Consider the following 26253-nt stretch of genomic DNA (forward strand, 5'->3'; position numbering starts at 1 on the left):
AAAGGACGAATTATTTTTGAAAGGGCTTTGCTCTAAAAGGAAAAACACTTCCTAAGTTAGCCTTTGCCTATTTGGGTTGTGCCCCACGAATAGAAACCATGAGGATGTGTAGACGGAAAAGCAGAGCATGTTTTCATACTAGTTTTCAAGATAGGATCCAAAAAACAAAGGAAATAAATGAGGTATTCTAGAAATGTTGGCTTACAATGATGATTATTACTAAAAATTCACCATTAACGAACTGAATAACGCATTAGATGGGAACTTAAATCTAATCCTAAAATAAACAAAAAGACACTGAGAAAGGGGAAAAAAGAAATCCCAAGAAGAAACTTTCAAATAATTTTGTGGGTATATACAAATGTATATACACAGATGATACAAGAGGAGACAAAAAGAGCTAAACTAGTAATTATACACAGAAATGTGAAAAATTAATGGTAAATAACCAATTATGAAAATGAAAGTCTAGGCTGGGGCAGAGAACTACACTCGGTCAAAAACCTGAAACTCAAGGAAGATGCCCTCTCATAACATGGAGAGGGAGAGGGAAAAGGCCATCTTAAGTGAGAGTGAGAGAGAGAGAGGAAATCCTCAGGTCCCTTTCTATTTCTAACCCTTTTAAATGTACTTTTAATAATACACAAGAGCTTGAAAAAAAGCCTGAAAAGCCAGGAGTGCTCTCCATCCCCGTTTCTTAAATGCCTAACACAATAATTATTTAACAAGTGAGCACTGCTTGTCATGAAATAGGGCACACTTCCTGAAGTTAAAAACTACAAAAAACAACAAGATTACATTTTTTGCAAGAGTTATGTGCCCCATTTTGTTTCCTCACTTAGAATTAAAACAATATGGGCAGAAAGTACAGCCTATTGCAAATATTAATAGAAGGATGATGGGATTGCATAGGAAAAAGCATGGTAGATTGTTCAGAATCAGATTGTTTTGTAATTATAGAATAACTTTATAACCAAGAACAATTTTAGAAGAGTCAAAGCATTAAAAGTCAAAAAGAAAAAAAAAAGTTATTAAAAGTCATGGATTTACCAGGGCTGGATATCTATTTTATACAACGAAGTACAATGTAACCATTAAAAAGGATATATTGGGTATGGAAAGTGCAAGAGTCCACATGTGTTAAATAGTTTATTACAGAGTAACACATGAGATCCCATTTCTAGAAATATAAACTCACCTATACATAAAAGGATTTAGAAGGATATAAACCAGTAGTGGCTGCCTCTGGTATGTGGATTACAAGGGGCCTTTACAGTGCAATCTTTAAAAAATTACTTCAAAAAGTAATCATGTAACAAAAATTTGGGGGGGGGGGAGACAGAGACAGATACACACACAGCAACTAAAACAATCTAAAGAATTAATCCTGCATATTACACAACATTTACATACAACCAACATATCACATCTGTCACTAAGAGGACACAAACTTACTCATGCTGCCCATGGACCGCATGCCTTGGGGTGACTGCCCAGACTGCTGGTTCTGCTGGCTCTTTGCTTGTACCTGGGGCTGTGTCGGCATCTGATTTACTTGATAGGGTAGTCCAAGGGCTGCATAGGCTCTTTCTATAGAGCTGGGATCAATCTGACTGACAGTGCTTAGGCTGGGGGTAGACTGTTGACCCACCCCAAGAGAGCTAGCATTTCCAAGTCCAACTGGTGCTCCAGTCAGAATTGCTAGAGAAGACAAAAGAAATGGTTATGTTACTAAAGGTGGTAAGAAAAAACTAACATGTTTGAATGAATTAAAAAACCCACGAAATTATTGTTTTGTGAAACATCTCAGTTCATCATCTCCCCCCCCCCATTATTTCCTTGAAAAAATTTCTAGATGCAGAACTGACTGGTCAAAGGGGATCACTGGCATGAAACGGCTTTTGATTCAATACCCAAAAGCCTTCCTGCAGGCTGTGTCAACGTTCCCACCAACAGTGTGTGAACGCCTTGGAGTCGTACAAATGCCACACCAGGGAGCATCACTTCTGCCAATGTGACGGCAGAGAAATGGTACCTTACTTCATTTCTTACTTTAATAGTGAACTTTTTGGTACTTCCTTCCTTTAGTGAATTGTCTGTTTCCTAGTCTCAATTTCCTACTGGACTATTTATGATTTCTTCATTAATTTATAAAGTTTAACTCCGTTTTCACACGCGACCTGTATTTCCAAATTTTGTTCCATCCTAAATGCTCCCAATGTTTTGTTTCTAGAACAGAGATGTGGTAGTTGTACTTTAATTTTACTACTTGACTTGTCTTTTGTCTAACAGAAGCTCCTCATCATCCCAGGCTTCTAAAAATAATCCCTTTTTTTGTCCTTTAAATAATTTCAAATTATCTCAACATTTAGATCACAGGTATAGAAGAGTATCTTGCCCAATGTCAAAGCAATGATCTTTTAAGTTTTCATGAATTTTAAAATGGCGCATAAATTCACCTATCATTTTTTTTTTATAAAGAATGACTAAGTTTCTCGACCTTATTTTAAGTAATAAGCAGTTCAGTTCTAACTTCGTTAATATGAAGTTAATGGGGTGTGAAAACAACCTAGTATGACAGGCCTAGGCTGTCACAAGAACTTCACATAATCAAGTACTCTAAACATCCCACCCAACTGCATTGGTGAGAGTCTAAAAATGCTTCTGGAATAAAAACTCCACAAGATTTAATCACTTACACTGTTGATTTCTCTTATCCCCGGCATTTTTAAGGGGCAGACACACAGGACAGTCATGCCTTGTACAATTCTTCCAGTGTGAAATGATTTGTCGAGAAGATGCACAGTGTGCCACTAAAATGAAGAAAAAGGATTTTTTTTCAAATGCAGGTTATAGTTTTACATTTGTACCAGCTAACTTATTGATCAGTTAACAAGTCCCACAAACGTTACTAATTCATTTCATCTTCGTAACAGCCCTATAGGTTAGCTATTTTATAGTTGAGAAAATGGGCAAAAGGTGGGTAATGTGCCCGAAGTCACAGTACCCAAAGTGAGATTCAAACTCAAGTAGTCTGGCTCCAGAGCCCAGATTTTTCACCACCCATATGTGCAATCTACTTTGTTCTATAAAAAAGGATTTCTAATGACTCCATAAATACAGAAATTGTATTAAGTCGGGTAACTGTTTCAGTACCGGCCTATACAGGGTTAGCAAACCCTTGATAATTTTCAAAGCATGCGATGATGGGGCAAATCAAAGTCAATAAGGATGACCACAAAAAGTAAGTCCTTCAAAACGTCCTCCTCCTACCACATCCTGAGGTACTCACTCCTAAAACGATACTGGATTTCACAATATCCTCACATAGAGTAAGACATTCTCAGTAAAGGAGCCTCAAAATAGAGTTGATCACACTTTCTCTCTTCTCTGATGTAAATATTAAATGCAGGGCACACGAGCCCTCTGAGTTCACTCACCTTGGCAGGATTTGCCTGACTGGCAGTGTGTCATGTGGTTTAGGACATTCTTCATTGTCCGACAGTGGGGGAGGTTGCACTGCCTCACTTCCCCGTTGGCCTGCTCCCGGCGCTGGCACTTGTGAGCATGCAGAAGGAGAACAAGCTGCTGCTGGATGAGTTTGCGCTTCTCTGGATCAGCTGTGTGCGCTCCAGAACCCATCCCTGGGGCTACCGGCGTCACCAGGCCTTGCTGCTGGACCTGAGGGGCCTGCTGTTGGCCCTACGATGTCAAACAATAACGAAACGTGTAATGTTAGGTGTCACAGTGTGCTGTCTCTTCAAAAAATAAGGACCTGGATATTTTCAATTAAACCCTTTAAAGGATAGTCTACTATAAGCCAGACTCCATTTTTTGACACAGGAGAGTCCAAGATAAATAAACGATGGTACTACTGTCAAAAAGCTCAATTTAGTAAGAAAACAAATTACTACATTAAAATTCCAGTGGGAGAGGAAAAAACAAGGAATCGGTTGGTAGTGAAGAGCATATCCAAGTAAGATTTGGAAGAACAATGAGGAGCTTCTTGGGAAGCAGCGCCTCTTCAAGGTGGGTGAAAAATTAGCTTTTGTAGACTGGAAGAAATTTGGTTTTTCCAATAAAAAAGCAAACATTTCTGGAAGCACAGATGCCATATTTTATTCATCTTTATATCTCCACTACCGCACTTCCCAAAATATCAAACATAGGTATTCAATGAATATACGACACACAGCAAAAAACTAAAACATCTGAAAAGAGAAATAAAAATTCCTATAGGACAATTTTGTCCAAAAGTGAAGTGGACTACTTGACACATTTACAGCTAGAAAGCTTTACTTTAGAAAAATAGCAGTATTAGAAGCTTTGGAGATTTTCCCCATAACGAAAATCACCGTGTAAAACAATGTAACTCTGAAAGGGCAGTGCCTTTTGTGTAGTGGTGTCCGATTCCAATCAGCAGACATGTGCATTAGGAGTTGGGCTCCTTTGCCAGAGTGCTTCCCATTGAGAAAGGGGTTCATTTACCTATCTTACAACATGCCAACAGGCAGAAGCTGCATAATATGGCAGACCCCCAAAACTTTCATTGTAGCAGCCCCACTTGCTCCTATTTGTTTTGGATCAATACCACAAGTGACAAAATACCATGTGAAATGTAAGGAAGTGCTGAGGCCATCTGTTACCTCCTAGGTGTATAGTAGAAGGCATGAAAGTTTAACATAATTCTTTTGTTAAAATGCCAGTTTGAAGACAAATTTGTAGATCGATTACTACCCACCATGTTGGGCATTCCTCCTCCAGGAACTGCCTTTTTGTCCATTGCAAATGGAGATAAGCTATTTGGTAGTACAGACTTTGTCGGAATCTGGAGACCAAGGCCACTGGTTCCAATCTGCTGCCCAGAATTCTGAGTGTATGGTGAACCGTAAGGATTAGGGTTGTTCATCATTCCCATCTAAGAATGAGAAACAGAAAAAAAAAATTAAATCTTATTCCCCACATTAATAAAACATTACTATTCCCTTTCCTTTTCCACTTCCTAAATTACAAAGTTTTAAAGGAAACCCTCTGCATATATGAATAGACTGTAGAAGTAAGCTCATGAAAAAATTTTTTAAAGGTTAAATTTAGGGGCCTCAGGTACATTAAACTTACAGAGCTATTTTCTGTAAGTATTTTAGATAAACGTGTTTTAGAATAATTTGTAAGCATCTTCATTTAGCTATATCTGCTAAGCAAGGTTTGCCATACATCTCCACTTTTTACGCATTAAATGCACTTTTATTTAATGTACAAACTATGGGGCTTAATAAATTCAGCTCAGTATAATCCCTAAATATATTAGTTTGATGTCAAAGCGTTTGAATGCTTATTCCAGGCATTTTGTTTATACAAAAGATTTTATAAAACTAGTAGTTTACGTTCTTTTTATTTAGGGACATAGTGATACAGTGGTTTTAAAACCTTCTGAATCTGAACCTTTAGATAGAGCACGCAAACTTCACAGTCCACACCATTCCTAGCTCTCTTAAATCCAGCTGCTTTATTCATTAAATTATCTCCTTGGCTCTTGAAGTAATTTGATTTTCTTTGCAACCCCTAGGTACTCTAAAATGTAGTTTTCCCCCCGGTGTCTATATAAGTCCATCTGGAGCCATCATACTGTATAATGATTAACTGAAATGCACTATTAATTATTCAAAGCCAAATGTTTTAGTGATAACAGTGATGAAACCTACAATCCTATTGTTCCATATAGGATCCCACCAGTCAATCATTACCTATAGAAACATACAGCAAGTACTCAATAGAAACAAAGGACACCACAGCTACTACTCCCAATTAAAGGGAGTCCTACCAGATTTTTATCCTCCCCAGCCCAATTCACATCTACCAAAGGGTCCTTCAAACTCTACCTCTAAGTACCTCTGAATACCCAGTCCTCCCCACTGTCCACGCCCACTGTCACCATCTTAATTCAAGCCTCTCATTGCAGCTTATGTCGACTGTGCCCAACCAAGTCGTCTCGCCTTCTCATTTATTCAGTTTGGTAAAAAAAAAAAACTATGGGACACCAGAGCCTTCATCGTGTGCACGAGGCCTGCCTTCCTCTCCAGAGTACCCTACTATCTCCCATACCCATTAACTTGCAAATCCAAGAGCATCATCCTTCGTAAATCTCCAGCATTTGCCTTAAGCTTTTCCTTTTCCCTAAAACTAGGCAGTGGCACAGCCTTCTTTCCTATTTGACACCTGAAATGCTAACCTATAAAGGAAACAAAATAGTAAGTTCACAAAGAGGCAGTCCCATTTTCATTTTTTTGTTGCTTAGTTGGTACAACTATAACTAAACAGCAGCTGCAGATTCTACTCATTCTTCTTCTTCTTTTTTTTTTAAGGAGGGTGCAGCTCACAGTGGCCCTTGAGGGGATTGAACTGGCAACCTTGGTGCTACCAGCACCACACTCTAACCAACTGAGCTAACCGGCCACCCCTCTCATTCTGTAAGATACATTTCAAAAGCTGGCTCCTGTGTGAAGCACCTGTTTATTGTCCTAGACAGATAAAGGGCTCTTTTCTATCCTGACGCAAATGTTCATGCCTTTATTTATAATACAACATACGTGATAAAATAATTTGTTAAAATGCACGCCTCTATGCCCAGACCATGCACAAAAGGAAAAGAACCTTAGTTAATTTATCTTTGTAGCTCCATCACCCTAAATCTGATAGAAAAAGAGCTCATTAACTCAGGAAAACACAAATTATAAAAGTCGTAAGTTACATGCACCTCTGTAAATAAAATTCAGTTTTTTAAATCACGTGCAGTATCAATACTCTGCAAATTTATACGAATATGACGTGTATCAGTTCAAAGTTTTGCTTGTAATGGAAAGGCAAAATAATAAAGAAAACAAATTTAAAGTACATTCCCATTTCCCAGATGAGAGTAGAGACTAGGAGTTAAGTAACTTGCTCAGTGCCCTAATGATCACAGGGGAATGAGTCTGAGGGATGGCATGGTTTGGGTGAAAGCAGAGAGTGGGGCAGCTTGAAAAACATCCAGAGTAAAAAACTCATTGATTCAGTCTCCAATAATTGGAATTTCCTAAGTGTCTGGCCTTTAAGATTGTAGGGATAATACAGAAATAGGCCTAAATTCGAGTTCAGGTTTCCTTTGGTAGTTTCAAATGTCACTGTAAGTGCTGCTGCTACACATGCTTTTAAAGTACTAATATTTATACTAAAATAGTTCAAATAATATGCACTCTTATACCTGGGAGAGTTGTACTTCACTTAATTGTGTTTCCTATTAACATGGAAATTCATAGACATAAAATAAGAGCCATTCTATCACAGAACCTACATGACAGACCATAAAACACCCACAGACAATGAACGATGCTTTTAAGAGTCCATTATTTACATAACTAAAATGTCAGGATTTGTAAGTTGCCTTAATGTCTCTTGTTAATAAGCATAATGTCTTTATTCAAATACCACATCCCAGTAGTATCTGGTCCTTCACATTTGTTCACACAGACACTGCCTTGCCTGCCTATACCGGCTGAGTTTCAACCAATTCCTGACATTGCTTGTTCCCTCAATCACAGCATGTCACCTAGACATCCCAAGTTCACTATCTAGCAGACTATGGTCTCAAATACACACACTCCACCGGCTGCTCAGCAGTTGGCAGTATCCAGTTCCGACACTTCTGGTCGCTCTGACCAACCACAGACTTTCAGGCTTTTGTTTTACCGGGTCCCTCAGAGTTCTGCTGCCAGTGTTAGCAAATAAAATACAACCAATCTCCCCATCCCTCCCCTTTCTAGCACCCCAACCTCTGCTATTCCCTCACCAAATGTAACTGGAAGGGAATATACTATTTATTTCTGTTACACTGTAGTTATTTATCTTGTCCCTTCTCTATAGCTAATGTGACCCGAATGTCTAGCAACACACCACTTACCTGGACCACAACAACACAGACAGCCACCTAAACTGAAAAGGCAAAGGCCCAGGAAGCCACTAACAGTTCTAAGCAGCTAAAATAAAGAGGACCTGCAGGGGACTATGTCTTCTATTTTTTAAAAAATCTGACTCTACAGGCTGTTTCTAAGTTTTCAATATATTAAAAGCAGAAATTGGGGGAACACAGGAACACAAAAAAATACACAATAGTGACAATCACTGACAAATAATAAGGGAAAATAAAAGGCAATGCCCAAATATAAAGAATACAACAGTTTAGGAACATTTAACACAGGGACAAAAATCCTTTAATAAGACTTGTGGGCACCACAGTAACACAAACCAATACGATATTTATGACTCCCAAGATCCACCAAACAATAAAAACAAAATTAAACTATATTCAGACACTTCCTATTACCTACTGGATTTGATAAATGTCCGTGTTACGTATCTATACCCAACTTACATGCCAGGCTCTACATTAAGCACTGGGCATGCCGATAAACAAGGACACTAGAGATCTCAGAACCTACACCGAATCCTAAGCACTAGTCTTCAGACTCATTTGCACTGCCTTTGTCCAGGGGGGGCCTCCTCACCTCAGGAGGGCCGATTTCTCTTAAACTGATACTGCACACCGAAAACCACATCCATCTGGATTGTAAATCTGGCCATCAGACCCTCCTATTTCAAACCCAATAGAACATGGCACTTAAGACCTGTCTTTCTCTCTCAACATGGATTCTTCCTCCCTGCCTTACACTTCACACCCCTCTAATTGGTTCTTCCTTCCTGCTTCATTCCTCGCCTAACCAAGGACTCCCGCTCTTGCTTTAAAACTTTAAAGGTTAAATACTCTTTAACATCACATGCCAAAGACTATCAAAAACTGGTGTCAATTTTAAAAGAAGAGCTCCAAAACTGAAAACATTAGCTCCTGAAAACATTCTCCTTGAAAAAAAATTTTTTTTTGAAAATTTTTTAAAAAGAGAAAAAGGAAGAAAGGAAAAAGGGAATAATTCCTAAGGCCAATACTCATTTAAATGAAATTCAGTTGTTTTTTGGTTTTTTTTTTAAACATAAATCTCATCAGCCACAAAGCATATAAAATTTGGATAAGAATCTATCAGATGACAGGTGACACACACCTCTTCACAGCCTGTGAAGTAAGCAGAGACAGGAAAGGGGGCTAGGATTTTTCTTCTTCCCAGATGGAGGACTACAGGGTCAATACTGAGCAGTAACACAAGACGCTCCGAGGTCGTGTCTGTGAGGTCGAGGGAGCACAAGGCAGGACTGTAGAGAACAGGCCTGGCTCTGCTCACAGGTCTCAGCAACGCGCATGCGTAATCAGGTTACAAGTCAGTCAGGAGATGAATGAATGCTGCTGCAGCAAACATAAAAGCCCTGCATTTATTTTCAGCGGTGTAGGTTTTATCAACATGTGAATCATAATAACAGAATGACATTAAACTATAGTGATGAACATGGGCTTTTAATTCAGAAAGATAAGAGTTCTCTGTAACACCTCTCCACCGACTGTTTCCTCACCTGTATAATGGAAATAAAACTTTCAATTCACTGGGTTGATGCCAGGATTAATGGCCCTAACATCTATTAAATACCCATTAATATTCAGGAGATCCTTGGCATTTGGAGAGTAACATTAATTTAGGTACAATTATACTGTCTGATATTGTTATGTAATAGTATTTTGGATCTTGTCACCTTAATCATAATAAGCTATTTCACAGAACAGATTTATTTTACATTTATTTTCTACAAAAAAACACACACTAAAAACTCCAGAATATTAATGAACACTTCTTGAATAAAAAGTCCCAAAGAAAGCAAACCTTCCTTCAAATTTATACAATATTAACCTGCTAAGTTGCATCCCCATGTGCTCCAGCCAACTGCTGTTCGTGGGTTATATTGATTTGATCTCCCATTATAGCTGAGAGCTACGCCTCTAAACACTCTAGAGCTTAACTACATGGTGTGGGTTTGATTTCTCTTTTGCCCAATAAAAATGTTTTAACATCACAAAATGGGAACTACAATAATACTAAGCACTTGCGGCTGCGACTATGACGATGACGACACTAGTAATAAATGCTTACTACGTGCCACTCATAAAGAGCCTACTTTTATTAACTCAGTTCTCCAACAATCCTATGAGGTAGGTTACACCTACTCTTACTATTATGTTACAGATGGGAAAACGGAGGTACCGCAAGCAACCTGCCCCATGTAATATAGCTACCGTTTTCCCGAAAATAAGACCTCGCTGGACCAGCAGCTCTAATGCGTCTTTTGAAGCAAAAATTAATATAAGACCCCGTCTTACTTTACTATGAGACCGGGTCTTATATAATACAATGTAAGACCAGGTCTTTGGGTCTTATATTAATTTTTGCTCCAAAAGACACATTAGAGCCGAGTCTAGGTCTTATTAGAGGCTAGATCTTATTTTCGGGGAAACAGGGTATGTGAGTGGCTAAGTCCATTTTTCAACCTGGGCAGTATAGCTCTATACCACACCATTATCTATGATGCTTCTATTAGTTAACTTCATTTCTTCCTTCAAACACAAAGGATAGCTATTAAAAAACGAATTTTCAAATTTTCTCATTTCTTTTGTCACCAGCATTTTATTTTTCCAGGAGGCAGCTATATCTTGTGAAGTAACTGGAGAGTGAAATGATTTAACCAAGAAGCTTTGCAAAAAGCAGCTAAAGAGAAGATTCTAACCCAGGGAGTAGATGGTTCAAAATCAGTGCGTTATTCTACCTTTCACTGTCCCCTCAACTAATCAGTCAGAAATAACTGTCACAAATCATTTTGTCTTTGGTTATTTTATGCTGACTCTAAAGTTACAGATTAGTGTAATCTTTAATTTTACACTAAAAGGGGGGGTATGATCCACATTTCTTCCCATAAACCACCATTAGTCAGGTTTCAGGAAGACTATTACAACCTGCCTACATTTTGAACCCTAGAGGTGTCTATAAAAAGAACTGTGTACAAGTCACCGCCATTTGCCAACAGGGTTCACGTCATCAAGTCTCACTGAAAACTTCTTGTCTTAATTCCTGATTCTTAATTATCACCAAAACTCTTAGGAGTTTTGGAAGAAATGTAATGAATATGATCAACTGTACGAGGTAATTTTAGGACCTGGTACAGTGGAGGAGCAACTGCTAGCCAACAATTTGAACACCCTGAATTCAATGTATTTTAACCTTCAACAGGGAAAATACAGAAAAGGTTTTTTTCTTGTCATAAAGAGAAAACTGTTTTAGAAATGCACTTGTATATTAATTGGGTATCTCATCCTAAACCTCCGTAAATCCAGAAAACTCATTTATTAAACATTTATACCTCTTCTTATGTGTTATGCACCACTTTAAGTGCTTTACAAGTATCGCCTTTCAAAACAAGGAAGTATTCTAATAAAGTTGTTATATTTGAATTCCCCTTCCATGAAAATAAAGCTCCACAAGGACAGGGAATTTTGTCTGCTGTGTTCACTGCTGTACATCCAGTTCCTCAATGTTGGCAGCAAGAAACTGCGATTTAGATTATCACCAGAACCATGCCCTACTCCCCACCTCGGCATTCTCCCAATGAGCCTTTCCTTACTTTTTTTTCATAGCACTTAACTGGAATACTATAAATTTACATCGTAAGTGCACACTAGAAAGTAAGTTCCATGAAGTAAGTTTATTCACTGCTCTATCTTCAGCACCAAATCTCAAACTTAATAATAAATAGTTGATCGATTAGTACAGATTTACTGTCATCCCCCTTCTCCCTGGACTCTTCACAACTAAGTCCCTAGAACCCAGAAGAGATACGTAATAAATATTTTACCTCGTTTCTGGTTCTCCCTCCAAGGAGTCTAAGTAAACCACATCAACACAGCAACATAAAAGTGCCAGGAAGGGAGAATCTACAGAGTAGGCAGGGATGCCAAATAGAATCCTTTCTTAAGTTTTAGTCAATATTCTTTACTGTGTAATAAAAAAAATATTTGAGGGCTTTCATACATCTACATGTGACCTCAGTCCCTGTACTCCTGATTCATCCCTGTCTTAATTTCATCCTTGAACTCTCACCATCATGATTCTCAGGAACACAGAAGTCTTAATCTGCTCAAGTTATTCCTCTTATAGACAAAGCTGCTCCGAAGTCCTTGCGAAAATCTGGTCCTTCTCCAATAATACCTTTCAAGCAAAGCCATCTCTTTCATTCGACAAATATTTACTAACTACATGCCAGTCAGTGGTTAACTACAGTGTGATACCATTTTAAGAAAAAGGTATAAAATATATAGGAAAAATATGGCTGAATAAGCATCAACTTCGTGCTTATAATATCTTAATTATCTAGAGATAATACATTTTAAAGGTTTTTAAAAACACATTTAGCATTCTCTAATTAATAAAGCTAAGAAAGTCAACCTTTTAAAACAGAAAAGCCTTTCAAACAATGGCCAAAATCAGGTTAACTGGGACACCTGGAATGTTAATTGAGGTTTCACAGTAAACTAATGGACCTTAATATCCATCAACTAATAGGGAAAAATAACATTTAACAAACCTTTTAGAATAAATAGATATACCTCTTAAACATCAGGGACATTGCAAGCAGTGGGAACAAATGAAGTCTATCTGAAGACAGTATAATGTCAGCTATCTCAAAACTGTATTTTTGTAAGGAGGCTATGAAGGTTAAAGTGGGCTTAGAAATAATATAAAAATATTCTAATATCATGTTTTCCCGAAAATAAGACCTAACCAGACAATCAGCTCTAATGCGTCTTTTGGAGCAAAAATTAATATAAGACTCGGTCTTATTTTACTTTAAGACCGGGTCTTGTATTAATTTTTGCTCCAAAAAGATGCATTAGAGCTGATTGTCCGGCTAGGTCTTATTTTCGGGGAAACACGGTACTGGAGCTAGAAAGAACAGGAATTAGCTGGCAATCGCTTGGAACAAACTGTGAAGGTATACAATACCAGTCAGTCGTACAATAAATGTTTTACTTAAATACGTGGGAAATGCTCCACAATGTAAGATTAAACACGAACAATAAAGAATGTTCCAACATAACACTCAAAAACATACTGACGGTGCATCCAAACCCAAACTGCGCTTACCTTGAGAGGCTGGGGGCCTCTCAGTCCTGTTTGTCCGCCCATCTGGGGAGAGCCCTGCTGCAGCGGCTCCGTCATTAAGTTGCCAGCATTTCCCATGCCTGGGTTTGGGTACTGCATGTTAGGTCGGCCCCGGCCTGCTCCAATTGAACCGTTCATGACTTGATTGGGCATCATCCCCTGTCCATTGCCTGCAGTCAACATTCCAGGATTCATGCCAGCATTCATCCCTGTGTTCATTCCCATGGCAGGTTGATTTACTGGACTGTTCATCATACCTGTTGCAGACGGCGTGGGACCCTGATTTGGTCCACTAGTGCCCATCCCCATGTTGGGGATTGGGCTTTTGACCATGCTATTTATCAAACCTAATCCAGGACTGTTCTGTTGGGCCTGGCTGGCCATGCCTTGGCCTGGGCCACCAACCCCCATATTGAGGTTTGGGGAACTACCAGACCGTAGCAATTCTGACAGTTGTTTATGTTTAGAGGCTGCATCTTGTACTATGCCAAGACTTGTCTGAAGCTGACTAATATCACCACCATTGGTTAGTCCCAATTCTGTAGAGTTGATTAATTCATCTGGTAAATCGTGCTCCAAGTCAAATAGAGAGCCAAAATCTAAAAGCAAAAGGAAAGATTATAGTTAAAGTTTGACAGAATCAAAATACAAATTGCTCTCTATTTTGTTCTTGATAAGCATTACATTTCTAAACCTCACTCCATGAAACACTGTCTATTTGAAACGCAATTTTTCGTGTTATACTAAAAAACTCCTATCTCCATATTTAAAATTGGAGAATGTTTGATTATGTCAGCAAGTTGAAACACTTAGGAACTTTACATAAAATAAGACCAAAGAAAAAAGGATTAAGTCTTAGTACAACACCCATCACGATTTGTCAACAGTTTGCACTGATAGTCATGAAAACAAGGAATTCCTTAGAAGAGGTTAAAATAATTGATCTACACACAAACTAATTTAGGACAAAAGATGTGAACTATTATAATCATACAGACAGCTGACAAGAGAGCAGCCATGTGTAGGACACTCAGTGTGAGCTCCATGAAGCAGGGCTCTCTCTCCATCACTCTTTGCCAAATGCCTGCCACCGTGCCCGCTACAAAGTAGGTCCTAGATTTGCTGAGTGAATTTGCTTTCACCTGACCTCAGCCTATAGTTTTCCTTAACCAGAACCTAGCTCAAATAGGACACAAAACCATGCCTCCAGCTTCAACATAAAAACCACCCCACCCTACCGTGCTCCACCCCCACCAAAAAGAGGATGCGAATTATAGATTAACCCAGGGTTTCTCAATCTTGGCACTAGTAAACATTTTGGGCTGGATAATTCTTTGTTGTGGGGGAAGGGAGGATTGTAAATACGTGGCAGATTCCTGGTCTCGCCTCTCAATGCCATGAGTACCCATACCTCCTTTGCAACACCCCAAAATGCTTTCAGATATCACCAAATGTCCCCTGAAAGGGCAAAATTGTCCCTGGTAGACCTGTTGACAGTATTAACTCACTATATAGATTTAGGTGTTTGAGTTTCCTTCAATTCTCCAAGTAGTTTTTATATTAAAAAGGAATTACTGGGTATTTAATAATTAAATATACTTGAATTTACAACTGATTATCCTATTAAAAAATAGTTCATCCCCTGAAGACAAGATACCACTTTAAATAATCTATTTGGTCCAATCAATCTTGGTTCTTAAATACAACTCTTCCCCTATGTGCCCTTCCTGTTCTTGTAGCGTTCTATCATGGCACCAAAATTATTAGTGCCCTTCACCCCACCAGACTGTGTAGCTCTTTGGGAAGGAGGTGTCTTATTACTTACATACCAACTCCTTGCCTAATTTCCAACACAATTAAGCATTCTGGTCATATTTTAATTGAACTGAATTTTATCCCAGGACATCGGGACAGGATTTAGAGTCCAGACTTTTACAGAATTTTCTTTCCTTTAGAAAAATCTTGTGTGCCCATCCATCATAAAAACAAAATGTGTCTTATGAATAGTTTTGGAATATGTAAGAAAGTGTCAAATAAAATTTACCTGACATCAATACTCAAAGAAAATTGTTTAATATACTGATATATTTCCTTAACCATTTCTATTTATGCAACTCACAAAACTGGGATCATACAAATTTTATGAGTGATTTTGCATTCTACTTTTCCCCTGGAGTATACAAGGAAATATTCCATCATCAGCATGTTTTTACTGTTGAACATTTATGGAAAAATAAAACTCTCTACCCATTAAGATATTTAAAAAACATACATATACATTAACAGACAAATTAAGGAGGAAATCATAAAAGCAACTGAGTAATAATAAAAATACCACATTTCAAAACTTAAAGGCTTATGTTAGAAAATAAAGCTAAAAATTAATAAGTATCTAAGTTGTTATGTTAGAAAAAGAACAGTAAGAATGATCAAAGATAAAAGCAATTATCAAGAAAAGAGAAAAACAGATACAACTGAGAGGGTATCAAGAAACCAGAAGTTGTTTCTTTGAAGAGAGTTATAAAAGAAACTGGGAAAGTTAAGGAAAAAGAAAATAAAAAGAGAAAGCGATACTTCTAATCAACTTCAAAAAAACTGCAAGAAAAAAATGGATAAACTCCTTAGAAAATACTCACCAAACCTTAACCAGAAGGAAATTCAGCAGTAAGAAAAGATGAAATAGGACCATTTGTGACAACATGGATGGATCTTGAGATTATAATGCGAAGTGAAATAAGTCAAACAGAAAAAGTAGAGAACCATATGATTTCACTGATATGTGGTGTATAAACCACAAACAAAAGAACAAGACAAGCAAATGAGAAACAAAAACTCACAGACACAGACAATAGTTTAGTGGTTACCAGAGGGTAAGGGGGGAAGGGGCTGGAACATGAGGGTAAAGGGGATCAAATATATGGTGATGGAAGGATTACTGACTCTGGGTGGTGAACACACAATGTGATGTGTAGAGTATTTAATACAGAATTGTATACCTGAAATTTATGCAACTTTACTAGCAATTGTCACTCCAATAAACTTTAATTGAAAAGAAAAAAAAGAAATTATATAGGATAAGTGTCCCAGTTTCTCCAAATCAAAGGTATGTAAGAGATTCAACACCCAGGTATACCTGGCTCAAACCAATTGTAAAAACACATTTTAAGAAGAGAAGCAGAAAATATAAATATGGACTGAGTGATTGGCAATATTAAGAAATTATTTTGTTGGGTGTGATATTAGCATAGTCACTATGTTAAAATAAATCATTTAAACTAATAGATACATATTGAAGTATTTCTGATGAAAGAAAGTATCTGGGATTGGCTTTAAAATACTCCAGCAAAAAAAAGGGGTGGAATGGCACACAAAAATACAGGCAACCTGAGTAACAGGTGCATGGGAGTTCTTTATTCTATTAAATTGAAATTTCCCATTTAAAAAAGTTTCAATGGAGACATAGAAAGCCTGAACAATCCTATTACTATTAAAGAAAATAAATCATTGGTTAATCTTTCCATAAAGCAAACACCAGATCTAAATGATTGTACAGGCATGTCCTTACTGTACTCTCAAGGAAAGGACAATTCAACCTTAAGCAAACACTTCTAGGAAATAGAAAGAATACTCTAAAATTCACACATGGCCAGCACGAGAAAATCATGAACATAATAGCAATAATCCTTTAAAAAAACCAGAGCAAACCAAATTCATTAGTGCCTTAAAAATGTATTATCATGATTAAATGGGGATAATATCAGGAAGGGGGAAGGGGCAGGGTTTGCATTAGAACCTCAGACCATCTATAAATGTCATTCATCATATAACAAAGGGAAAGAAAACCTAAGATTCATTTCAATGACTGTAAGAAAAGCATTGGGGGTGGCCATTTAGCTCAGTTGGTTAGAGCGCAGTGGCTCTTAACAACAAGGTTACTGGTTCCATCCCCACCTGGGCCACTGTGAGCTGCACCCTCCACAACTACATTGAAACAACTACTTGCTGTGGAGCTGATGGGTCCTGGAAAAACACACTTAAATAAAGTTAAAAAAAAAAAAAAAGAAAAGCAATGGATAAAATTCAATACTGAATTACATTAAAAATAAACTATAGCAATCAAGAAACTGATGGCAACTTCTTTAAATTGATAAGTTTCTTCCAAAATCTAAACTGACAAAATATGCATAATAGACCAACATTAATAGTCTCTTTAGCATCAGAACAAGACAAAGATACTCATGACAACAACTTCTATTCAACATTGTACTGAAGTACCTAGCCAAAGCAATAATACAAGAAAAATTGTAAGTAAAAAGACTGAAAAGGAAGAAACACAACTTATTGTATGCAGATGATGTAACTGTCAACATAGAAAATCCAAAGCAAAGAACTGGAAATAGTGCGAGTTAGCAAGGTGACTGAATATACCACAAATATAAACAAATTAAACTGCATTTCTGTACATCAGCAAAAAATTGGTTAGAAATAATTTTTAAAATACAATTTATGATAACATGGGGAACACTTAGAAAAAACTTTGACAATGTTACTATAAAATACATGTAAATTGTGAAAGACTACCCAAATAGATAATACCCCAAACATCTGTGTACAAATCACTGATATATAAAGACATCTATTCTGCCCCAATATCGATCTATAGACTTAATGCAATGCCAACCAAAATCCTAACAAGCTTTTCCGGGACTAGACAAGATGATTCTAAAGTATACACAGAAGAACCTGGTTTCCACCTCTGTATAACAGGAAAGTACCAACTTCATAGGCTATCTGTGAGGATTAACTGAGTTAATACATGTATTTAGATCACTGCCTGGCACATATTGTTCTTTACACCTCAATAATTGTATTATTCTTGCAATATCCTTGCAATATCAGAAATGGGTAATAGCAGAGTGCATTGAGAAATTAACTTCAGTAACACAGAAGTCTTACTGCAGGCCCCAGAATCTTGAGGGTTTTAATTTAACTTATACTACAGCACTTTGCTGCTGTTTCATGTTTATGTAAAACATTTAACATCATATTACAAGTTGGGCTCATTGTGAAGCAGACAGGAGAGTTTACATTGGTAGACCCTGAAAATAAAGGTTATAGGATTGTTCGTTAAATGGCAATCCTGTACATTCAACAGACCTAACTATAGTTACTACTCAGGTTTCAACTCAGACCAGTCCTAATACTGCTGTTTCCCAAGATGGCTCCCTTTGTTACATCCACAACCTATCTCTAAATATTATAGCTAAATATTCATGTGTATCTTACTTCTTTACCAAATCGTAAGCATCTGAAAGATAAGGGTTTCATTTAATATTTACATTTCAAACAGCACCTAGCACATGCTCATGGAATGAATTAGATAATGTTTCTAGCAATTCTACAACTGCAAACTATAATTATTTATATCTGATTGAGTATTATAGTAACTTTATAAAAGTTCTCTTACGTCCACTTTAAACCTTTTAAACTATATTGATTAAATCTGGAAGACTATGAAAAAAAATCATATATACTTTGACCCTGATCAAACAGACCCTATTATTTCATCTGATATCAATGGCTGCGATTATTATTCCTACTTTGGCGATGCCTGAAAGTTCTGGACATTTTATGGTTCCTAAATGGCACCAGCCATCAGTGGTATCTAACTTGGCACTGCTCAAGGAGTCCAAATATCTGGATTTAAACTGAATTTTATAAGCCGACCTCATTTAGTTGTCACTTCCCAACTGTGAGCTCGTTACCTTTTCTATCAAAAGGTAGTAAAACTTATTCCACCTCCCTCCCTCATGGAATTGTTTTAAGAACCAATGAGATGGATCTTAAAGATTCTAAAAGACAGATTCTAAAGCATATAAATGTGTAATATAAATGTGCAAAATTTTATTAACCCTATTTTAAAAAGTTATAGACCAGGTGGGGCAAAGGATCCTTTGGAATGGTCTTAGTACAGTGTTTACTTGGAAACAAAAACATAAAAAATAAAAAGCAGAACAGTGCTGACCGAAGAGGAATTGGAAGAATGAAGGTCCATCTTTCTCAGTTCTCTTAGAACACTGCCCCTCCCAGGGAGGGCCCAGTGTGAAAACCACGGATTCTCCCATTTTGCAGACACAGTAACTGAGGCTGCCAGTGGCTTCCCTAAGATCACACTATTCTGCTACTGAACATGGACCCCATCGAAGCCCCTTGGGTCCCATTATGATGCTCTATGTAAGTAACAGACTTCATTTTTAGCAGTTGTATTAGATTACTGAACATTAAATTATGGCATTTAAAATTTAAATAGTATTTCCAGACTAAGAAAAATTACTCAGGGGCCGGCCCAGTGGCTCAGGCGGTTAGAGCTCCGTGCTTGTAACTCCAAAGGCTGCTGGTTCGATTCCCACATGGGCCAGTGGGCTCAACCACAAGGTTGCCAGTTCAATTCCTCGAGTCCCGCAAGGGACGGTGGGCTCCGCCCCCTGCAACTAAGATCGAACAAGGCACCTTGAGCTGAGCTGCTGCTAAGCTCCCGTAAAAAAAAAAAAAAAAAAATTACTCAAATTGTAAATAATCAATTCTATACTGGCAGGGTTAAGAGTACTAACGCTCAAAAACCTAGTATGTATGTGGATGTCATTTTAGCCATCAAATTTCGAATCTTTCCCTATTAGATCTTTTCAAAAAGGCTTCCCAGAAAAAAAACCTGGTAGCAAATTCACGAGCAGCATATTGTAAAAAGGCTACTAAAATAAGAGATTATTATCTTTAGCCAGTTTGTCATAAATAGCAAATGAAACCCAGTAGTCTAAAACCAGCAGAAAAGCAAGTCCCAAACTAAAAGCAGTATGTATGAAGATGCAAGGGAAAATAATTACAATTTTAAATGCCATAATTTAAATAAATCCTATTAAACAGTGGGTTTCAGTACTGACCAGCATCAATTTCATGTAAACTCCTCAGGTTCTTCCGTTTCCCTCAAGGAAAGGGAAAAAAATAAAGGTTCAAATAAATCATCTTCTTAGGCCCCCATCTCAACGTGCCCTTCACAAGGATTAGTTCAGATCAGCTGAATATAATTTAATGTTCAATAAACATAAGAAGCAACTTAAAGGGTCCTGTAACACAATAGTTTGGGGTTTTTATTCCAGATAGAAAATTGATCTACTGAAGAATTTTAAGCAGAAATATGGTAAGAACAAATCTGTGTTTATTAGAGCCCAGTCAGGCAAACAGGATGAAGAATGAATCTGACAGACAAGTCTAGAGTCAGAGAGACTGGTCAGGAGGCTGCTGCTGCAGAAATAACAGCTAGGACTTAACCCCAGAGCAGAGTACTAAGGTAACAGAGGCATCACAGAGGCCAATCAAAAGAACTTTTTCTGACTACAGGTGGGGGTTAAGAGAAAAGAAAAACAAGGTTGACTTGTTTCTGGCTCGGACAACCTAAGAGTACAGTGATACTGTCATCACGATGGGCAATCAGAGCACTACATGGCCACGTGACAGAGAACTGTGGAGCTTAAGTCAGCATCAGACAGTAACAGGACCACCGGAAAGGCCAGTATTTAAGGGACAATGAGCTTAACCAGCAAAATATACTAGAACCCAACATTTCCCAGCCCATCCACCAAGAATACTGTCCTGGAAACCAGGTTCCAAGAAGGAAATGTTAGTGGTGTCCCATGCTCCAGAGAGAATTCACTAAATGTAGATAATAGGATATATTTAGTAATTTAGGTAAGAGCAGTTCAGTGGAGTTGTAAAGAGCAAACATAAAGAGCAGTGGATTGAGAAGTAGGAGGTAAAGTAAAAGACATCAAGTATTTTTTCTAGATATTAAGGTGAGCTCTTAGACGTGTGACTTGTTTACTCCCATGTCTTTCTCTTTGATTAGAATTTATAAATCTAATTTTATTCCATTACCTTTAAACTATCCTGTGGCAAATATTGCAAAAGAGTATCACATACAACTGACTAAATGAATGAATTTACACTATCTCCAGGAAGACATTTCCTGCTTACTTTCTAAAATATCAATCAATTAACATCATCAGCAGACTACTTCTACCAAATAGTTTGTTGTTAAATTCCCAAACACATTTAATGATGCTCAAATACAAAATGGCTTTGAATAAAATGTTTCTTCATCTGCGTGTACATTCAGTCCAAACTTAGTCATGCAAACAAAATGTGAATGACAGGCAAGACTTAAATCTTATTTGAAAAGTTCAGCAGAATACATGAGATTTATTCAACGGACTGTGTATCAGAAATGTGACAATTTAAACAAAAATTAATTTGGATTGAGCACATGGGAAAGTAGTGTTGAGTCAAAACATCCTTTCGTTATTACATACTGATTCTGTAGGTCATCCTTGGTATCTCCTACATTGCTGTGGTCCTCACAGCAGATTTAGTCATATAATCTCCTGTAAAATAAATAGCTCACTTAGCCTTTCCATAAATCAAAAGATCAAGACATGAAACATGAAAAACCAGACAATTATTGCCCACCATGAAATATATAAATGAAGTATAACCTTCAAAATTAGGATTAACAATATAACCCCAAACACTGCATTGTCTGTGAGCATAAATAAAATTTTTTTAATTACTAACTAGAATGCAAAACAACTTAAAATTGAGATAATTTTGGCTCAAAATCTAATTCTACTACACAATAGTATCTCTTACACTCATGTATTATTTGTTCAACAACGAGGATTATTTTTATATTTCAGGTAAATTGAAGTCAAGTAACTCAGTTCTGCTCTTAAACTGCAAACATTAAGCAAAATACCCACACGAAGTACTCTAAATTTGTCACTTCTCAAGTATCCACCTAGAAGACAGAATCCATCCACTGATTCTCCTCCTTCCACTGGTATTGAAATGCTTGTACTTTTCACTGGTATTAAAATGCTTTAAAAAAAATGAACATTCCAGCTCTTGAAACCTTCCTTTCATCTCCCCCCCCCACCCCCCAGGCCAGAGGATAAGTACGAGGTGGACAGGCGAAGAGTGAGGAGAAAGAGAACAGGGTATGAACCTAAAGCTCAGCCAGTCCAGCAACTGAAAAAAATTCAAAGTAGGGGGAGCAAAGTGAGTGATGAGGCTGGTAGAGCTCAGACCACACAGATCCCCTAGTAGTTAGTTCCAAGTGAGGGGTTTGGGATTTTTAAAAAATAGGATGGAGATGAAAAGTCAAATCTACATAACGTTAAAAATTCCAGCAACAGCTAGGCTAGACTGAAACTATCAATCCCACAAAAATCTCTTTCTTATTGGTTTGGGGCACTCTTACATTAACTCAGCTGTTCTGGGAGCTTAGCATGACATTTTAAAACACCTCCGCCTTTAAAATGAGGCAGTTTTGCAAACTTCATCAATTTAGCAGGTAAAACAACTTTCCTAACCTTCATTCAGTACTTTACTTAAAAATAGTATTTTAATACTCTGTAGATGGAGTAGAATTAACCTAATCATAAACAACCCACCTGAGAAAAAAGATGCACACTTAAAACTATGCAATTTAACGGAACACAAAATTAAACGAAATATCCATGCTGGAAAGACAAGAAAGATGTAATAATTTCCTAAACAGCTAGAAACAACCCGTGAGTTATATACAAATTTGAATCAGATGATAATCGATATTAAGTTTACAGGATCACATAGCTATGCATATTGGCAGCTGTTGAATTTTGAAATCCAATAGAGTCAAAGGGCAAACGTGCAGCAAATTTCAAAATATGCACTCCTAACACTGTTTTCAAATCGTGACGTCGAAAGGTATACCTATACTCTGGGATTGACTGGAGGTTGATTTTTAACCTCAATACGTTTAAGATAGGTCTCAAAATTTAAACAGAGATGAAGTGCTATAACTGACCGAGAATGTGACCGGGGACCACTTTTCCAAATTTCACATCATCAACTTGCCTTGCTTTTATCGATTTATTAATATAGTGGCACTTTTTGGTGTGAAATTAACTAAAATATAAGGACACTATTATTTATTAAAATCCCATCTTAAGAATCAACTCAGCTGAAGCTGAACAATAATGAATGTCAACTACAAGTTTATACATATATGTACACACATACATATATTAAGTACATAGTTACAAGAAGCAGAGTACAGCATTGGGAATAGAGACAGTGGAAAATGTTAATGACTGTGTGCAATGAGAGTGGTAGTGGATGGGGGAGGGGCCTGACACAGTGTGAGGGATATAAATGATAAATGTCTAACTATTACATTGTTTTGTGCACCTGAAACTAATTAAAAAAATAAAAAATAAATTGCTAGCAACATATACTTAATACATGTATGTACGTATTTATACATGTATATGTCAATATTGATTGATATCATGCATCTATCATCTATATATAAAATAACTTCAGTTCTTTAATGAAAAAAAAAAGAATCAACTCAATGACATGTTTATAATTAAAGCTAAACTGCACGCTAACTACCACTGATCATTTCTTGATTTTGAGTAGTAACATTTTGTGAGAAGCTTTATGGTTAAGACTAGGATTTGTCTGCTTGACAGGAGTTTATTTGCTCTAAGAGAATACCTATAGTGGACCCTAGATAATGAAACTATCATACTATCTCTTAAAAAGAAAAAAAAAGCCTCCTGAAAATTATGTATCTGTAAAGAAAAAGGGGAGAGTGAATGGTTTTTGAGTTATCTGCTGTTTTTCTATATTTATACTGGTAAACAAAACATGGATGTTGAAAAAAATAAACACTAAACAATTCAGTGTGGTAATTACAATACCAAAAACTTTCAAGCAAAATAAATAAGTGCATTTCAAGAGATAAACGACATACCCTCAGTCTTCCTGCTATTAGGTCCTCTCCCTGCTACTGATCCTGTACAGTGTCACCAGAATTAGGCTTTCCCCTTTTCCTGACCATGTCACTCTCCTGCTCATAAATTTTTATCCTGATGGTAAGGTAAATGTAAAAATCCTTAGCATATTTGACATCCTTGTCTTTCCATAACAGGACCCCAACATCCTTTGTCATCTGTCTCCCACGAAAACACTCCACCATGCAGTCTGTCTTCCAGTCACACAAGAACCACTTGTATTTGTTCCACCTGAAATACCCAACTTTCCCACTTCTGTTAAAAGGTAAGATATGTTTAACTTCTCCTGCTCCCATTCAAATACACATTTTATTTATAAAGTTTTCCCCTCAATACTCCAAACCCACGCTATCACATATAATTCCAATTCTCTGCCTTTATCCAGAACATTTTTAAAAAACTTAAGAGTATAACTGATGGGAAAACTGTGTACAAGTATACCAACCCCACCAGACCCTCAAGTCTTTGAGAGCAGAAATTGCACCTTAGTTCATCTGTGTATTTCAAGTGCCTAAAACTTTTTATTTCAAGTGCCTAAAAATGAGAGAGACACACCAAGTGAAAACACTCAATTCAGGAGAATCACATAACTTCAAAATGTCCACACACCCCTTCCCGCATCTATACACAAATCCTTTTTTTCCTGATTGCTATCTTAGTGAATGGCACCCTCACCAATCCAGCTGCCCTAACTTGAAACTTGGGAATTATCCTTGAGTCCTCCATCACAACATCCTACCTTAACATCTAATTAACCACCAAGTTCTTTAGACTACCACCTTCTCTCAACTCTTTTCACTTCTTTCCATCTACTAATCCAGGCCACCCTCACCACAGCTAGAATCCTGTTAACAGCCATCTCACTGGTCTCCCAGCTTTACATTTTTCTCTATTCCTTTCAAAGTAATTCCTCACTTTAGTAAATCATCTAAGGTACAGTTCTTTCCCATCCATTTGAAAGAGCTAAAATGGAAAGCCTCAACTCCAATAAGCATTATAAACCCTGCATGACTGGCCCCTTGCTCACCTCTAAGCTCATGTATCCTGCTATACCCCCAGCCAGATGGAAGTTAGGTTTCCTGAACAGGCCGTACGCTCTTGTTCCCAGCCTGGGCTCCCTCTTACTAACCCTGGATCTATCCTTCAGTTCCCAAGACAGACAATAATTCCTCAAAGACTGCCACCAGAGTGACAGTAATTTCAGGTTTAGTCCTGTTTCTCCCCATATACACTGCACTTCCCACATACAATGCCGGTCACATCAGACTTGGATGCAGCTCTCCTCCCCTTATCTGTAAGCTCCAGGAAGGAAGGGTCTATGTCTGTCTGGATTCCCAGAGTATTCCCTGTACTAAAGATTAAAAACTAGCATACAGAAAATGTTAGTCCAATACAACAGCCACCTTGTCAACTCTTCTAAGCCAGTCTTTTCCAAAGTGTGGGTCACAACACAATAGTGGGACATGAACAAGCAGTGAGGGTAAGTGTAAGTACTGTCTGTTCCTCTGCTGAGACAGGGTCTCCGGTTTTCCATGTAAAATGTAGTTACTTGGGTGTGGTCAAAAAAATTTGAAAAGTGCCACACTGTTCCTTCTACTTTCCTTCCTCTTCCTTTATGAGAGTCTTCTTTTAAGACCCAGATAAGCAAATAAAAAGTAGAAAGAAGTGTTCAACTACACAATTCTTTAGCAAAAAACCATTAGCTTGAACATCTCCAATAAAAACAATCTGCTTTCTGATTTCTCATTATGCCTTAAAAATGTGTTGCTTTTCATTTCAATTACTTACATGTACAAGACATCCTACATGACAGTATATGTGGTACTTTTATTCTTGTTTTAATCTTTGCTGCCATATTCTCATACTCGCAAAAAACGCAATCTCCGAGTAGATGTTGTCTGGGCTAACTCCGCACCACAAGCCTTTACTTCTAAGATTACTCTCTGAACTTCACGCACTTGGCCTTCTCTTTTTCCAGTCTCTACATGTTCATTAAAAAAATCTATCATTGCTTTTTTTGGTATATTTAGTAGTAAGGTTAAAAACAGTTAACACTTAATGAGTACATACTACGCTACAGCAAGCACCATCTTAAGCATTTGATAAAGAGAGTTCCCATTGATTCCCTACCACAATCCTATGGGGGAGGGGTCCTATAGGTGAGAAAACTGAGAGAGGTTAAGTAATTGGCCCACGGTTCACAGTTAATAAAGGCAGGTCTGGGACCTGAACTCTAG

At 37.4% G+C, this 26253-nt stretch overlaps 1 protein-coding gene across 1 annotated transcript in view; it reads right to left on the reverse strand.

The window, feature by feature from the left end:
* EP300 (E1A binding protein p300) overlaps positions 1–26253 on the reverse strand; it is a 72837-nt gene that overhangs the window by 40806 nt on the left and 5778 nt on the right. Inside the window, exons 2-6 of the mRNA XM_033116369.1 lie at positions 13107–13723; positions 4742–4918; positions 3441–3702; positions 2700–2813; positions 1456–1701 (exon numbers count right to left, since the gene is read on the reverse strand). Of these exons, the coding sequence (XP_032972260.1) occupies positions 1456–1701; positions 2700–2813; positions 3441–3702; positions 4742–4918; positions 13107–13723 (1416 nt within the window). The remainder of the gene's footprint in view (positions 1–1455; positions 1702–2699; positions 2814–3440; positions 3703–4741; positions 4919–13106; positions 13724–26253) is intronic.

Source organism: Rhinolophus ferrumequinum, chromosome 10, assembly GCF_004115265.2.
Source record: "Rhinolophus ferrumequinum isolate MPI-CBG mRhiFer1 chromosome 10, mRhiFer1_v1.p, whole genome shotgun sequence".
In the NCBI taxonomy this organism is placed as follows: domain Eukaryota; kingdom Metazoa; phylum Chordata; class Mammalia; order Chiroptera; family Rhinolophidae; genus Rhinolophus; species Rhinolophus ferrumequinum.